General features: G+C 39.3%; 1 protein-coding gene across 4 annotated transcripts in view; it reads left to right on the top strand.

Moving 5' to 3' along the window:
- The window catches only part of ZNF516 (zinc finger protein 516), a 129,831-nt gene that overhangs the window by 47,221 nt on the left and 64,302 nt on the right, over positions 1 to 18,308 (top strand). For all 4 annotated transcript variants that reach the window (XM_077810518.1, XM_077810515.1, XM_077810517.1 and 1 more), the window contains one exon: positions 6,995 to 9,018. In XM_077810518.1, coding sequence (XP_077666644.1) covers positions 7,116 to 9,018 — 1,903 coding nt within the window. In that variant the 5' untranslated portion in view covers positions 6,995 to 7,115. The remainder of the gene's footprint in view (positions 1 to 6,994; positions 9,019 to 18,308) is intronic.

Genomic DNA, 18,308 nt, shown 5'->3' with positions numbered 1-18,308 from the left:
CTATAGTGCAGTCTCGTTATCATGAAAGTTGAACTTACAAATGTAGAATTAGGTACAAAAAAGTAACTGCATTCAAAAATAAAAACAATGTAAAACTTCAGAGCCAACAAATCCACTCAATGACAGGTTTCAGAGTAGCAGCCATGTTAGTCTGTATCCGCAAAAAGCAAAAGAGTCTCCATACGGCTAAATTCAGTGCCTTGACTAAATTTGTTAGTCTCTAAGGTGCCACAAGTACTCCCTTTCTTTTTGCAAATCCACTCAGTCCTACTTCAGCCAATTGCTCAGACAAACAAGTTTGGTTACAATTTGCAGGGGATAATGTTGCCCGCTTCTTGTTTACACTGTCTCCTGAAAGTGAGAACAGGCGTTCACATGGCACTGTTGTAGCCTGCATCACAAGATATTTACATGTCAAATTCCCTAAAGATTCATTTGTCCCTTCATGCTTCAACCACACCCCAAAGCATTGCGGACCGACGCATGTTCACTTTAATCATCTGAGTCAGATGCCACCAGCAGAAGGTTGATTTTTTTTTTGGTAGTTCGGGTACTGTAGTTTCTGCATCTGAGTGTTGCTCTTTTAAGACTTCTGAAAGCATGCTCCACACCTCATCCCTCTCAGATTTTGGATGGCACTTCAGATTCTTAAACCTTGGGTCGAGTGCTGTAGCTATTTTTAGCACTCTCATATTGGTACTATTGGTACCTTCTTTGCGTTTTGTCAAAGCTGCTGTGAAAGTGTTCATAACACGAACATGTGCTGGGTCATCATCAGAGACTGCTATAAACATGAAATATATGGCAGAATGCAGGTAAAACAGAACAGGAGACATACAGTTCTCCCCCAAGGAGTTCAGCCACAAATTTAATTAACACATTTTTTTAATGAGCATCATCAGCATGGATGTCCTCTGGAATGGTGGCCAAAGCATGAAGGAGCATACGAATGTTTAGCACATCTGGCACACAAATACCTTGCAATGCTGGGTACAAAAGTGCAATGCGAACGCCTGTTATCGCTTTCAGGTGATATTGTAAATAAGAAGCAGGCAGCGTTATCTCCCATAAATGTAAACAAGCTTGTTTGTCTTAATGATTGGCTGAACAAGAAGTAGGACTGAGTGGACTTGTAGGTTCTAAAGTTTTACATTGTTTTGTTTTTGAGTGCAGTTATGTAACAAATTCTACAGTTGTAAGTTACACTTTCATGATAAAGAGATTGAACTACAGTATTTGTATGAGGTGAATTGAAAAACACTGTTTCTTTTGTTTATCATTTTTACAGAGCAAATATTTGTAATAAAATAATAATATAAAGTGAGCACTGTACACTTTGCATTCTGTGTTCTAATAAAAATCAATATATTTGAAAACGTAGAAAAACATCCGAAAACATTTAATAAATGTTAATTGGTATTCTGTTGTTTAACAGTAAGATTAATCACAGTTACTTTTTTTGAGTTAATCATGTGCATTAACTCCGATTAATCAACAGTCCTAATAATTCCCATCAGACTGATGAAATTGATATATTCCAATGAAACATCTTGATTTTGTTGAATCAGGATTTTCAGCTGGAAAATTTTTGACCATCTGTAACTGAAAGTATGGGTGATTGATTTTACATAAGTAACTTTTTTTCTTCACTAATGAAAATGCTATAAAAATTAAATGTGGAATATGCCACGGCTGTGTGGGGGGGCAGAGAGAAATCATGGGCATATAAAAAAGGACTCCTTCCCTCTCTGCAATAGCAACTGTAGAGAGAGGAGCAAGGATTCCTTCCTTCCTTTTCCAGCTGCAAAGTTTTTCTTTTGGGCCTTTTTTCCTTGGACTTTTCTCACATGACTAAGGCTATGTCTATGCACCCTAGCATAGACTACAGGGATGTGACTACAAAGAGATGCACTCTAACTGCCACGTCTGGAAGCTGCTAGTGTGAAGGAAAAGGTACCTAGTTCATGTTGTTGTAGTCCTGTTTGAAAAAGGAGTACGGTAACGTGAGCTAAGTACTTCTTAGATTGTGCCAGCAGCGTCTGTATGGGGCAGTTAGAGCACACAAATCTTTGGTGCACTCTTCAATTCACACCCCTGTAGTCCATGCTACAGTGCAGTGCAGACAAGCCCTAAGTTTGTCTCTTAAGCATGTATCTTTGGACTTTCAGACAGGTGGCAGAAGCACTAGAAGAGCTTGTATTACTTTCCAATGAGGGGGTCCGTCTCAAAAGGTTGATGGTTTGGGGGTCAAATAAGTAACTGTGACCCTTTGGTGCCAACTGGCAGAGGGAACAGGGGATGCATAGGGTTGTACAGGAATCTCCTGTGTCAGATGTATGCTGAAGAGTGGCATGTGAGATCTGTATTGAGAACCAGAAGCCAACTGGTCATCATAATCATTTGTGAATATTTAAGGATTATGTATCTATACAGAAAATTACATTCTTAAGGTCTTGGAGTTAAGGCAGGTCCCCAGGAGGTGAGGTGACATACCTCAGAAAGGTCCTAAGGCAGCAGATAAGACATATTTCCTTGTCTGACCATGTGAATATTCAGTGCCTCACATGTATGCCTATTGACATACTAAGCCAGGGGCTAAATAAGAGATTGAAAAACCTACAAGAGAAGAAGTATACAGAGGAGTGGCCTGCTTATTATTAATAAAGACAAGGAATTGTTCTGGTTTATTTAGGAGTGCAAACAAACACATGAGATCTTTCACAAAGGAGGCAAATGGACCGCATGCTTGTCTCATAAATGGAGGGTCAATGCCAAGCCTTGCAGTAAAGTGCTGCAAGGATTTGGGGTGAGAATTACTTTACAAGACGCGAGAGTATCTTGGTAATTAAGTCTAGGCTTTAGAGTGCATGTTATGATTTTATTTTATATGTAACCATTTGTTTCTAATACTTGCTACTGTTTCAATCACTGTGCTTTGTTTAATACACTTACACTTGTTTCAATGTAAACATATTTGAGTGCTCTCAGTTAAGTGGAGTGATGAGCTGAGGTGGAATTGATAAGCTAGGATGTGTTGTTTCTTTGGAAGCAGCGAGTCTGTGAATACTGGGGTTCTCCTGTGGATCAGGGGCTGGGCACTCCAGGGAAGTGATTGAAGGGCTCAAGGGCTGGAGTGTCCCAATTGCTAACCAGTAGAGTGACTGCAGGGCCTGCAAGGCCTGAAGGGGAATGCATGGGTTGCTTGCGGCTGGTGTAGTCAGGGAGCTGACCCATGACAGGCACAAATGTGGTTTCCTCACACTAAGGGCAGGTAGTAGTGAGGTTTTTCACAGCCCTAGGTATCCTGGAGAAGATTCCCAGTAACCAAGGAACAGATTTTCAAAGGTGTTTAGGTGCCTAAAGATGCAGATAGGTGCCTACTGAGATTTTTCAAAAGTGCCTGAGCAGGTTAGGCACCCAACTCCTGTTGAAATCAATAAGAGTTAGGCACCTAACCTGCATAGATGCTTTAGAAAATCCCACTAGGTGCCTGTCTGCATTTTAAAGAGCCTAAATACCTTTGAAAATCTGTCCCCAAGTTTGGATGCTTATCTGTAGCTCATGAAAGCTTATGCTCAAATAAATTGATTAGTCTCTAAAGTGCCACAAGTACTCCTTTTCTTTTTGCGAATACAGACTAACACGGCTGTTACTCTGAAACTTATCTGAAACTCTTAGTTCAACAAACTGATCTGGAAATTTCCTGAGAACAGGTTTTCCCTTTACTTGGTCCCTGTCCAACATACCATTTTGACACTGCTTCCAGGCTTGGAAAAATTAAAAATAATAGGGCAATGAGATTGAAGCTCAGGAAAAGTTTGTTTATGGTTCAAGTTGGGCTGTTAATTTATTTGAACTGCTTCACTCATTACTACCCTATGTGGGGTTTTTCTGGCTTGTTTGTACTTTCGGTACAGCTTTCTCGTTGCCTGAATGACGGCCATTATTTCTTTAGCCAAGCATGTGTCTTGCGGGGCTGTCCCTCAACTCAGTCCTAAACTGCTAATTTCAGGGATCAGCAGTTCAGATGCTCTCTTTGCAAACTTGTTGCTCAGCTAGACATTTGAGCTCTTGATCGGATGTGATTTTCCCCTGATAATGTAGTACATCAGTTCTGGACATAGTCATAAGAGAAAAATGTGTTTCATTTGAAAGAAATGCAATTGAATTTGAGACGTGTTTCTTGCAGATATTTGTAGTTGTATTGGTCCTTGAGGAAAAGGTAGATAATGTGATGCTTACCTCTTAAAACTATAAACAGCTAGTAACCAAAATTAATTACCCTGAAGATCTAAACTGAATTGTTTTTCAGAAAATGAAAAGTTAGGTTAGCTTAAAAATAATTAGTGTTATTACCAGGGAATGTAACTGAGTGCCTGAGATGAATAATCTAATTATTTTAGATTTATGATGATGTTCATGGTCAGACTACCACTTATTCACTTCCCAGTTCAGAATAATCTGTGGTGAACAAAGTGACAAGACCTTAGAGTTCGCAACTGTAAATCTCTTTTTTTGATTTTTGCATCAGAAGTCTCCAGTGGAAAGTGTGTATGTGTGGTTGTAGTGGTTGTGTTTAGATCTGGCCACATCTTAAGAAATTGCTTTCTTTTCTTACTACCAAAGAAATGGATTGACTCCATCCATTAGTGCATACAATAGTCTTTCCTTCAGATAGAACTTGCTCTTCAAACTGGGTAAGGGGGCTACAAATAACTGAGAAACTTTTGCTTTGTATATATAAGGGGACTGGAAAAGCTTATTTTATAACATTAATAACGTTATTTCTCTTTTTTTATGTGCTCAGGGTTGCGAGTTGATGGGGAAATATATGTTGTGTAGCTGAGATAAATAAGGGACCCAGTTTTAAAGGTGGTTATTACTATACATACTGTCATGCAACAGCTTTTAAAATTCTATTTGTTCATCACTGACCAATGTGACTTTAATAACTAAGGATCTGCTTCAGCAAAGCATTTAAGCACATGCTTACCTTTAAGTTCCGTTGACATAACTTTAATAACCATTACAGTGAGCATTTAAGCACATGCTTATTTACTTGGTTGAATTGGGGCCTATGTCTTGGATCAGCATTTTTTTTTCATACTGGATGCCCAACAGGAAATCATCTTTAAATACACAGAACACTTTGTCAATCTCTGTATTATGGTTTCCCTTTCAATCAAAATGTGAAGTGCACTGCAGTCTGCTTTCCTGTTACATGAAGTACACCCCACATCAAGCACAGCGGAACTGCCCGAAATACAATTTAATGTAATTTTCAACAGGGGTACAATATTCTATAAAGAAAGTCTACAGAAAAGTCTTTTATCTCTGGGCAAGCAAATATTTTTAAATGAAATTATACATGACTATAAAGCCACAGACTTAAAGTGTAACAACCACTTCAAGAAATTGTTTCCTAACGTAAAATATATACACAGAGACATACAGACATATGGATTCTCTCTCTCGGTTTTGAAATAAGAAATATAAGAATGTTTGAAAATGGATTTTCCTGTTGTTGAGACTTTATTCATACTTTTTTGGGGGGGATGAGGGGGAAGGGGACGGAGCCCATGGCCAGTGGGGATTTGATTTAAATTAAATTGATTTAAATAATGATTTAAATCACTATCCAGGAAGACTCGATTTCATCATGGTTTTCTACATAAAAGTGCATTTTTGTTGGTTGGTATAACCTTAATACGTATTCTTCACAACTCAGAAATAGATGTAGGTTTCATTTTTAGAAGGTACACATGATACATTTTTAAACAGTGATTTATTTTGAAAACTTTTCAGATTAGTTGGTTGGTTATTTCATTTACTAAAGGTAATTGAAGCATATATTTATGAAGTCATTGGGAGGTGAACTGTCTCCAATTCAACAGCTTAATCATTAATATTTGGAGGATTTTCTTGCCATGCTGTATTAGGAGGAGAACTTCACCCGACAGACATTTTACATTGTTTTATTTAACTAAAACAACAACGTTATGTATTCTGGATTTTTTTCTTCAACAGCAAACATAATATTTTAACAAAACAAGCATATGTCCCTCGCTTCTCACATTTATCTCCAGACTTCTTTTCCTTGTCCAGATCTATTCTGCCCCCAACAATCTTCTGTTCATTGAACCTTTTGAAACTTTGCACTTTTAGAGAGAGGTGAGGGATTGACTCTGTCTACACAAATTTGCAGAGGGACAATAGAGTTGAGGTCTGTTATTTCTCACCTCTATATATTATTTATTTATTTAAAAACATTTTTGCTGTTAACAAGCATGTTATCTCTGGAGTCACAAATCCACAGTTTGAGAACCACAAAACTAAGCATCTCTGATGGTAACTTCTAGACTGAGCACTGAGTCCCATTGGGTAGATAGATTAACCTAAATAATCTATACAGAAGCCTGTGGAACCTCATAAACTGGGTCCCTAATCCATGAACTATTGGAATTCATTTACAAAACTTTTCTCATATATACATGAATATATTGTTTTATACTATAGAATTAGAATGTATAATCTCTATTCCATGATGAGACATTATAGCTTAAAGATATATCTTAATTAAAACTATCTTTAGATAGGTTTTTTTCCTCAAAAAGCATTTTATCAAAAAAATCCAATTTAAATTTAAAAAATCCTTTTTTTAAAAAAAAAAATCATTGATTTTTATCCACCCTGCCCATGGTGCACACACATTTTTTAAACCATGATGTCCCTTATCCCTGTGTATGTCATTGTTTTTACCCCAAATTATATTTTAATTAATGTTGCTTTGAATGCTAACCATTTAAACTAAAATTGTGCATGTTATGGAATATTAATATAAGCTAATGCTTATTATTAAAATAAATCAAAGTATAGTATGTTTTTGAAATTGGGTCTGGTGACAAAAAGCACCCAAGGAAAAGTATAAATAGTTTTGAACATATTGAATAATCTACTTACACAATTTCTGTATTTTTGTTTTTGTTTGTTTCAGGTGCTTATTGCCATCCGCTTCCAGAACATACATGAATAAAGTGACAGCCCAGACACTTTCGAGCAATTGATAGGGGAAACTTTAACCTGAGAATGAAGAGGTAAACACTCAACAGAACCGTATGATTGAAACCACAGCCCAGCCCTCTGCTGTTGGACAAGGCTTTGTCCTTTTGCCCTGTACGACCGATGTTGCAGTAGTTCAGATGGATCGCAGCAAGGAGGTAGAGATGGAATTACGAAGATCCTCTAGTCCTAGCAAGATAAACAAGAACGACGTTGATGGAGACAAGTCCATGTGCCACAGCTGCTGCATCTGTGGCAAGAGTTTTCCTTTTCAGAGCTCCCTGTCTCAGCACATGAGGAAGCACACAGGAGAGAAGCCCTATAAATGTCCTTACTGCGACCACAGAGCCTCCCAAAAGGGCAATCTGAAGATACACATTCGGAGTCACAGAACAGGCACTTTAAGTCAGGGGCATGAGGTGGAGATGGGAGAAGCACAGCTTGGAGAGATGGGAGTCTCAGAAGGCCTTGACGGATGCACCAGCCCCACCAAAAGTACATCTGCCTGCAACAAGATTCTGAATGGGGCAACCCAGGCAGACAACAGCAAGATTTTATTGAGAAGCAGCAAGAAGGAGGTTGTCACCGAGGCACCACCTGCAGAAGATGGCAAGCTACCCACTTATCTGTGCACCTTCTGCAAAAACAAGTTTGAGAGAAAGAAAGACCTGGAACAGCACCTACATCAAGTCCATAAGCCATACAAATGCAGGCTTTGTAACTACATGACATTAAGAGAAGAGACGCTGTTAAACCATATAGAGAAAGACCATATTACAGCTCAAATTCCAAACGGGGAAGCTTACACTGAGAATTGCAAGAGTGAGCTGAATGCAGGGGAATTTCCTTGTGAAGTCTGTGGTCAGGCCTTCAGTCAAACCTGGTTTCTCAAAGCTCACATGAAAAAGCATAGAGGATCGTTTGATCATGGATGCCACATTTGTGGCAGGAGATTTAAAGAGCCCTGGTTTCTCAAAAACCACATGAAATCACACGGTCCAAAGACGGGGAGCAAAAACAAACCAAAAAATGATTTAGAGCCCATAGCCACTATTAATAATGTGATTCAGGAGGAAACAATTGTGACTGGCTTATCTCTGTATGAAGTTTGCACCAAGTGCGGGAATCTGTTTACAAATATGGAAAGCCTAAAAGCACATAATGCTGTACACTTCAAAGCTCAAAGAAGCAGTATTGAGAACAAAGGTGAGGGGTTAATTGATGGAAGCCCAGATCCATCTGTAAATAAGCAATTTTTCTTACAGTGCCTGAATCTGAGGTCTGCTGTAGGGATAGATAGAGTTACAAGAGGACAGCCTGGAAAAAGGGTAGCTGAGCTGGATCCAGTCAGTAGCTACCAGGCCTGGCAGCTGGCCACCAAAGGAAAAGTAGCAGAGCCTTCTGAGTATGTAAAATATGTGGGATGGGATGAAGTCCTTGCTGATGCAGATGTGACTTATGACAAGGATAAAAGAGAATATATTCTGGTCAGCCAGGAGAAGCGCAAGCGAGATCAGGATTCACCCAGCTCCTCTAGCAACCCCAAGAAGAAAAGCTGTGTCAGTGGGCGCTTGGAGAAGAACAGCAATGTGCAACAAGGAGAAAACTGTATCCTTGCTCAGAGTGACCTGGACTACAGACCCTCCTCAAGGCAGAGTAGAAGGGCATCCCAAAACAAGTCCACTGAGTGCTTTGAGTGTGGAAAGATTTTCCGCACGTACCACCAAATGGTGCTCCATTCGCGGGTGCACAGGAAAGAACGCAGGAGCTGCAGTGAGAGTGGGACCATTGCTCAGCCAGACCGGTATGGATCCAGCAGTGAAGAAGGGGATTCTGGTTCTGTTAGTGGGCCAAGCACTCCCGGCTCAGCGTCTGCCCCAGAAGATTCTGTGACCTCTGGAATGGGTGAGGAGGGTGCTGAGGACAGCTCTGAGGAAGGAGTACCTGAACCATCACTAGGTAAGCTCATACACAACATTTCTCCCCCTTTTGCCTATGTTACTTTTTCTTTGTCTCTAGCTCTTGTAGGTCCCATGCCTCTTAGCCTCCTGGGGCCTGAATGTGGGACACAGCAAGAAGCAAAGGATCAAAATGATAGATGAGTAAAATACCATAAGAAGCTTAAAATTAATGTGGATCAATTCTGTAGCCTAATTAACATTGTTTATAGTCCCAGCTGGATGATTCAGCATTTCTGATGTAAATAATAAAAGTGAGGTCACAGGAGGTCTTTGCAAGATACAGGTAAATTTGGATTTCAAATGAAGGACAACTGAGAGGTAGCTTAGTTACCCCTAGCAACGCAGTTACCTCTGCTGTTTGCTTCAATATCTCTGCTGTTAGTTTCAGTATAGCAGTATCTTTCCTAGACATCTCCAGGCCCAGTTTTGCCCTGATTTACACCCTTTCTGCTCTCAGTATACAGATGTAGTTAGAGCACAGTTTGCCTGCTATAACCTCGAAGCACATAAACTTGTTAATTGCTAACGAGAAAGGCATTTCTTCCTCTTTTCTTTTTCTGTGTTTTGCTTCCCCAAACTTGTGTTATAACTATAAGGCTATAATTAATCTCTCTGGATTAAAGCAGTCCTCTGAGTCCAATTCTAGCTAAATGGAACAAATTATTCCCCAAATAGCAGCAAAGTAAATATATAAAGAAACACTAAGCATTTTTGTATCATTTTAAATTTTTGTTGTTTACTATCCTTTGTTTATAATAATACCCTATGAGAAATGAGAGAGAAACATTTCTTTCCTGACTAGCCCTCTGCTTTTTCCATTTGGCAAACAATGACATTTCCCCACATTTTCTTTTTCTTTCATGAAGAACTAACTAATCCAGGTTTTGTAGTGTTTAACTTGTTTTCAGGAGCTTCAGTGAGGAAGTCACCAGCACAGTTCTGGGAAATTTTTTAAACTATATTAGTTAACACATGCTTCCTCAGCTGGCTAATGAATGTCATAGAAGAAAAGCAACATGTTCCAGCATCATGTATTAAGTTCTATATTTAATCATTATTGACAGCAGTGATGATGTGGTGTTGGATATATTTTGTGACTGGACATTTCCCATCAGATTATGATCATTTTAAGAGAGGTCAAAGTTTGAGCTGAAACTACAAGGCATATATATATCTCTTTCTAAATGTAATGCTTAGATCCTCTTCCTCTGTCCCTCCAAGGGTTGAAATCATTATAAAAATCAAACCCTTTTTTGGTGCCTGAAATGTCCTTTTTGGAACAAAACTTGTCTTGGGTTGACTTCACTGTGCGTTCTCAACTTTATTAGCTTCACTGGGACTTAAGTCTCAGATGGGCAAATCCAGGGGCACATTAGATTAGAAGGTTAATTTAATGAAATACCAAAGCCAAATTCTTATGTGCTTCCCTGCCCATCTTAAAAACCACAACTCTAATAAGTACTAGTGACAGATCAATCTTAAGTATTTATGTCATGCTCACTTGACCAAATAGTAGGCCCAAAATTTGGTCTGTCCATTTATTGTTGTATTTATGCAATTTAAAAAAAGTTTATGAAAGTATACTCATTGCATTCATGTTAAAATCCATTGGGCACTCTCTGAAACGCCCCTGTACAATAGATTCAATATGGAATTACTGAAATACAGCATCATTCAGGGTGAAATGAGGCTGTGAAATTCTACCAGTGCAATGCACAATACCTTTGTGGAAACAGTTGTGATGGAAAATCATCTCCCCAGAGACAGGCTCAAAACAGCAACAGTCCTTTCATATAATGCTCAAAGAGTAAATTATTCTTCTGTACTGTTCTTAATCATTTGATTTTAGCCTTATCTCTTTCCTACCTCAGTTCAACTTCTGAACACTGATCTCAGAAGAGAAAACATTTTAAAGTTACGCAGCAATTTCTCTCATAATAACCCAGTGCCAATAGGAAACTCATTTTCTTTAGTTGGCAAATTGGTTCTCACCTTTCGTATTGAACAGTGAGAAAGTAGCAAACTGATCAAGCTAAATAAAGATGAATATCAGTAAATAGATGCACTTGCACTGTTTGTCTGTGTGCTTCATTTTTTATTCCACAACTTCACATTTGAAGAGCTAGTTAATCAAAGGGACTACTGCATAGTTAAGGAACTTTACTGTTGCTACTTCACATTGTTAATGCAGTTTATTTAATAATTACTAGCGATATCAACGAAGTGAACATTTTTCATAGCTGACAAAGCTTTCTAATTGAAAATAGAATAAGTAGAACACAATTTTTAGGCCAAGATCAGTATCTTAATTTTCCTCTATTTATATCTCTTTGATAAGGCAGTTTAATGGATATGCTATTCAACTGTTTTATACTGTCAACAATTTAGAGATAGAGAATTGGGTCATTCTGTCCATCAGGCTGTATGAGTACTTTGTTCAGATAAAGGAATTTTAGCCCTCTTGAGGTTGCTTATTCAATTCATGAGGCTTTCCCCCTCCTTTATGAACTAAAACTTGAAGTCTATAGAGTATAGGCCAGATTCTGCCTTCATTTACAACCAGACAGCCCCATTAAAATCAAATGCTTTGTTATGCTCTTTAAATTGTCTTTTGTCCTAGAAGTGTTATGGTTTGCTACCCTCTGCTGAGGCTCTTCTAGTTAATCTCACAGGGTCAGGTGGCCTTTTTAGTCAATAGCAAAGCTCAAGCAGCAACAACAGTAGCCATCTTCAGTAGCTGTAGTTTCTTTTCCCCACATTCACTTTACAGTGTTGTTTTTACTCAGAATGTGGCTGGGCAAACCTCGTGGTACTCATGAGGCTATTTAAAATCACATCATTTACTTTTATTTTCACATCTTAACTTCCTTTCCCCATAACTTGTATATGTTACTGTGGGACTGCGAGCCTAAAAGGGCCTTGATCCTGCAAGAGGGCTGAACATTCTGTCCCTGATCCAACATAGCATTTAAGCACATAATTAACTTTAAACATATGAACAGTACAATTTAGCTGAGCATGTGCTTTGCTGGTTTGGGGCCAGAATGCATGGCACCTCGCAGAATTGAGTCATATTAGAGGAGCAAAAAGCATGCACCAAATGCAAAATAGCTCTGAGTCTCTCAAATACAGAGTGTTCCTACCCTTCACTTATTCTCTGCTAAATCGCTAGAGTCACATCGTTCTTTCTCAGCCATGTGAGTTGAGTTTGCAAACCCAGATTACCATCCATCAGAGGCTCCCAAACTGGTGTATGGAGTACTTATAGCTGCAAAGACTTGAAGGTCTGAAGAGACCATCATGTAGACTGACCTATTATAGCATTGCAGGCCACAGAACTCCTGCAGTAGGCCCATACCTCTGTCTGAGTTACTCAGATCCTTAAATCTTGGTTTAAATTTTTCAAGTTACAGAGAATCCACCATTTACTCTAGTCCAAACCAGCAAACTGCTGATGGTCTGTGAAAAGCTGGCAGGTCACATGGTGTTGGCTCTCCTCCTTTTATTCAGCTGTTAATCATTTTAAAAGATGACCAAAAATTGCATTCCTTATATCATTTTTCTATGTAAACAGTCACTGCAGTTGCCATAGGAATGTTATGCAAATGAGAGGGGAGTGGCCTGTGTGATGGCCAGAGGGAGAAGAGGTAGCCCATGAGCTATACTGTCTGTTAAGAAGGAACTGCACTATGAAAAGATACAATCTCTGTGCACTGTTTGTCAGTGGCATGAATGGCGCCAACAAATAAGGTTATGTCAGCATTTCCATTATGTTGCATTTGAAGCTGCCTGAGCCAGGTGCAAGCAGCTGTTGCTCAGCACTTACATTGACTTCAGCTTTTTTTTTTGTTAGTTTGAGATCTTAACTAAAAGTGGTAGGTTAAGGGTCATGCATCATTTCCATATAAGTACAAGGAGAAACAATCTCTATTTTTAGCCCATCTGCTTCTCCCCCAAAGTATATAATTTGGTGAGCCAAAAAAAAAAAAAAAAAAAAGTCAGGACATGCAAGATAGTGTCTTTATTTTTAGGCTGAAAGTGGGCACCCTAATTTGATCCCCCTGTGGGCAGCCCTGAAGCACAAAACAGGCAGAATTATTGCTCTCCATATCAAAGTGATCATTAAAACAAAACAGTATGGGAAGACACCTGCCATACCATTCCTTCCCCATTAACTTGTTGTGATCCAGCTAGATCTCTGTCGGCAGGTAACTGGGGGGTGGTGGTTTGGGGTTTTATTTGTTTTTGTGTGTGTGTCCTTTTGAGCTTGATCTCTGCAAAGACCTTGTAACCCCCCCCAACAAACAAACAAACAAACAAAAAGAAACAACAACAAAAAAACAAAAACTAGAGTCACGATGTGTTTGATGCTTAGGAAGTGCTACAACATCAGTTTGTTCATTAAGGCATTATGGGCTATTTCAGTTTTGAAATCTAGACAGAAGCATCAACTGTGACGACATAACTGCCAAATACTTGCTGGTGGGAAAATGGGGAAGCAAGTTCATGTAGTTTTAATTTAATATTTTACAGAACAACAAGCAAGCAGCCGAAGAACAATATTTTGTATCCTCCACTGTAGTGCTCAAGGGATTTAGCAAAGGAAATAAATTACTTCCCCCAAGTATGCATTCTCTCTCTGAATGAAAAAAGTTATAAAGTAACTGTAGAAAACCAGGATTTTTAACTATTATAGGTGGGATAGAGGAGGGGGAAGTTTTATTATTCTAATTGGTCTCACCAAGAAAGGGGAGGAAGAGGAGAGAGATCATTGTGCATGAGTGGGAACCCTGATTCAAGTGGGAAAGTTTCTCCTACACTTAGTTCCCTTCCCTTCTCTGCCTTTTATGTGTCTTGTATTTTTCTCCCAGCTTCCTCCAGCTTCTTCCTACATTTTAAAAAGTGACTCCCTTTTACTGATGCTGCTCATTGTAGCTGATGCATCATGTTGTTTGTTATTATTTATTATGTTTATTACAGTAGTGGCTGGGGTCTCATTGAGAATGGAGCCTCAGTGTGCTAGGCACTGTATAACAAGAGTAGTAGGCGGCAGTTCCTGCCTTGGAGAATTTAACCATCTAAATAGATAAAACAGACAAAAGATGGGGGGAAGGTTGGAGCAAACAGCCAATCAGCACAGGGGGCAGAATGTTTAGTCGGAACTGTAGAAAATACGCTGATAACATCATCTGTTGGGGATCGGTCCTGCTTTGAGCAGGGGGTTGGACTAGATGACCTCCTGAGGTCTCTTCCAACCCTGATATTCTATGATTCTATGATCTGTACTGGGAGGTCCCTGCTTAGACTACTTCAGCAGCTGCTTTCCTGGTTTCAGTCTCTGACTCCCCCATACAAGTTCTTTCCCCAAGGACACATGAATCCTAGTACTCCCTGATGGGGTCTCCACTGTAAAAGTCTGGGGCCAGGAGCTGAACTGAGCAGCACAGTGGAGGTTGTGAGGGAAAGAGAATGCTGAAGAGGATCAGTGAGGGGCAAGCCCTTCAGACTTACTCCCAGGGTAGCAGGGTGTTTTGCTACTGCAATTAAGAAAAAAATATGTAAGGGTAGGATGTCACATCACTATTGTTTCATGTTCATCAGAGATGAGAGAGCTCAGAAAGGGTTTACCAAAACAAAAACTTTAGGATGGCAATGGAAGCATATCTGGCAGCAGAAGCACATCCTCTCCTGGTCATATAGTTATAGTTGATGGTTATAGACTAACTTGAACATTCTTGATATCAAGAACAAGAAGTCAGCGCTCTTAACCTCTTCTCGGTTATGGTTGAAGTTCTAGGCACTGGAGAAGTGCCTGTTTTGTTTTAGTTTTTAACTTGTCCGGTGGGATTTTTTGGGGAATCAATGGTTAGACACTGTTTTATGTAATGTTTTGGTTAATGAACTGAAACGGGGGAAAACAGCATATTATTACATGTACATCAGGAGGTGTGGCAAACAACCCTGAGCACACAGCCATATTAAAAAGAGACACATAACTGATAGCATATATATCTATATCTGATATATCTATAAATTGGGGTATTGGGGAAAAACTATAGGGAAATCTCTGAAGTCTGTTGAAATTCATTAGAGTATGGGAAAATGCTAATTATTTTGCCAAAAATAGAGACTGTCCCTACGTAGTGACCACTAGCCTTTTGGGAGAGAGATCATTAGGAGGTTAGAAACAAAATGAATTCAGCTGTGAAATGAATTCAGCTGTGAAAATTGTAAATTAATACATTTGGGGACAAGTGGTGAATTCTTGGCCCCACTGAAGACAGTGTGAATTTCTCAGGATTTCCTCCTAGTAATCTAACAGCAATATATGCAGTGGGAGAGAAGTATTTGGAAAGCAGTTATCCTCAAAGAGGCATGGGGTAATAGTGGATACTAGAGCTGGCTGACAATTGTTTAGGATGGTCTAAGGAGGTATAACTAAAAATAATGGGATGATACTGAGCAAAGGAAAATGGAGACAATATCAGAAAAAAATGTGCTTATCTTTAAGTATGAGAACTTTTCCCCCAGAAGAAGTGATAAAAGCCCTATTTTTTGAGTAATTTAAAAAACTAAAATAAAGCCCCAAGAATACAATGCTCTTATTTGTATGATTGATTACATTTAGGGAAGAAGAAATGAGTTATTGGTGAGGGCATATGGGGAGATAATCTACAACATAGTTGCACATACAAGAGCTCCTTCTGTCTTGGTGCGTCTGAGGTATAAGCAGATGCACATGTGGCTCTGTATGCCCCTAATTCTGGCCCAGGGCTTCCTATCTCCCTGTAAGGAACAGGATATTTCAGTGTGGGATACTTTTGTGTCAGGGTTTTTAAAGTTCTGTAGAATGCATCTATGTTGTTACTCTGTGGGCACAAGAGAAATAAGGCAAGGTTTGGGATCTGGCAAAGCCCAAAAGGTGTGTTTAGTTTGCACTAGAGGGGTGTAAATTCTTCCGATGAAGTGAGCTGTAGCTCACAAAAGCTTATGCTCAGATAAATTTGTTAGTCTCTAAGGTGCCACAAGTCCTCCTTTTCTTTTTTAGAGTACACTAGTTTATCATGCACTAATTGGCCTCTGTGGATCCTGCTGGCGCGCACTAGAAGTTCACTAGTGCATGTTAATGTAGTACTCTTTGAAATGGGGACTTTTAGTGTGCACCATTCAGGATCCACATGGACCAGTTAGTGCTCAACATGCCAGTTCACACTAAAATTTACACCACTGTAATGTGGATGAATGCACTGAATAAAAAAGGCCCGAGATACTAAAATTAGCATAACAATACTTTAGCTGTATTGCCAGCCCCAAGCATATAAAAGTCATTCCCCAAATGTCATGATACTGGCTTAAAAATCATGAAATTTTAAGAAAAAATAAATTTAGGTCTTTTTGCCTTCTTGGGTCACATTTCCAGCTCTTCCCCTCAACCATGAGGATTAGAAACCTTTTTCTTTTTCCAGTGAAAGTTGAGATTCTTATATAATCAGTTGACTGGACTTTAAGAAGGATATCATGAGACTTGTGATAAAAATCACAGGAGTTAGCAATATTGCTTTTATGTTTTCTAAGAGATTCCTAATAAATGGCAAGACTAGAATTGCTGAAGCTTAAGGGTTTGCCATGGAAAGGCAAACCCATAAGAGAACCTGAAAAGGAAAGGTTAGGGGAATGACTGGACATTAAACCATCTGTGCACGAAAACGTCTTAGACTTCCACAAAGTGCAATAATTACAAATAAGAACAATTCCAGTAATTTAGATTAGTTGTATACAAATGAAGAAGGGGGAAAAAAAGCATAATGCCACAATTGCACAATACATCAGCAAAATCTGACAATGTCTGAGTTGGCTGTCAGTATAGAACACCTACCCCCAGGCATACTTTATTAGCAAAACTAATTCAGAACTACACACAAAAGGGTGATTAATGCCAGTACTTTCAAATATCACTGCAGGTTGATGACACAAATGTAGAATGGGGGTTAAACAGCGGCCAGGGCCCAGTTCTTTGCAGTCACACACAAGAGAAATTATGTAAGGTTTGGGATCTAGCAAAGTCCAAGCTGTCACTCTTGGCAAACTCATGAAACGAAGATCAGATCAGTGTGTAGCTTGAAACATGGTTGGTTCTATACATTTCAAGAACCACTGGTGGCACTGGTTTCTCTTTGGCACCATTCTTGTTAACACTCTGAGAGCACTATTCTAACACACACAGGAGGACAGTGGTATTACTGCATGGCCTGGAATGTGTTTGCAAATCATAGATGGCAGAGTGCTATTTGTGAGCAGCATCGGGCCAGGGTACCACTTCATAGCAGAATCTTACAGCACCCCTTTTAAGAGTGTGGTATGTTGCTCCGGACCACAGTGGAAATGGTCATAAGTGGGTATCTTTCTAGTGTTACGGCCAGTGGCCACAGTTTGCTTCCATTTATCTTTGGATTACCAGGGGCTAATGTGAATAGAGAGAGGACCGAACAAAACAGAAATGAGTGTTTTGCACCAAAAGGGAATGGATGACAAGGAAAGGTTTGATAGCTAGAAGCACTGAAGGGTGTTGGTGAGAGATCAGAGAAGCCAGGGGACGTATATGGGAATGACTAATCCTCCAATTATACAGGCTTTAAGGTCTACATGCCAAATTGTTTGGCCTTCCCTTATTTTAAGCTGAATGCAGGAGCTGTGTAGCAGATAATGGAAGAAGTGATTGATTAGAGCTGAACAAATACATGTTGAGTATTGGCCTGCTAGCTGTGCTCTCTGTGTAATTTTATGTATTATACTGACATCATACAAACTAACCTTTATCCTGCAGGCATTTTGGGTTATTTCCACTGTGTTTCTGATTGGCAAGTTCCTTTTTTCTAGGTTCCGTTTTACTGAATCTGAGGCATTGTGAGTAGATGAGCTCAAAGTATTTGCATACAATACAAGTAGCTTAAATTCCTCTCACAGTGGAGCAGATAATGTGGTACAGATAATATCTGGTCCAGTCAAGTTGGTGATTTAGGCATGCTGGCCTAGCTGTGGACACCTCAGTAGTTAAATGATTCACTTTCCCAGAAATTAAATCTTTCTTGATGCTCCTAGAAAACTTCTTTAGCAACATTTGGAGGTTATAGATATATTAATAGTAGGTTTGCTGCTGTGACTGTTCACCCATTTCTTGCACTTTACCAAGTTGCAGTAGATGATTTCACTTGAAGCATTTAGTTATAATTGGTAAGTTGTGAAAGGGCAGCCAACTCCCAAGCACACCCTCATAGCCAAGGGTGGGAC

This window comes from Eretmochelys imbricata, chromosome 2 (genome assembly GCF_965152235.1).
Source record: "Eretmochelys imbricata isolate rEreImb1 chromosome 2, rEreImb1.hap1, whole genome shotgun sequence".
Taxonomy (NCBI): domain Eukaryota; kingdom Metazoa; phylum Chordata; order Testudines; family Cheloniidae; genus Eretmochelys; species Eretmochelys imbricata.
Note: the sequence above shows the minus strand (reverse complement) of the source record. Positions and strands in the feature narration are given on the sequence as shown.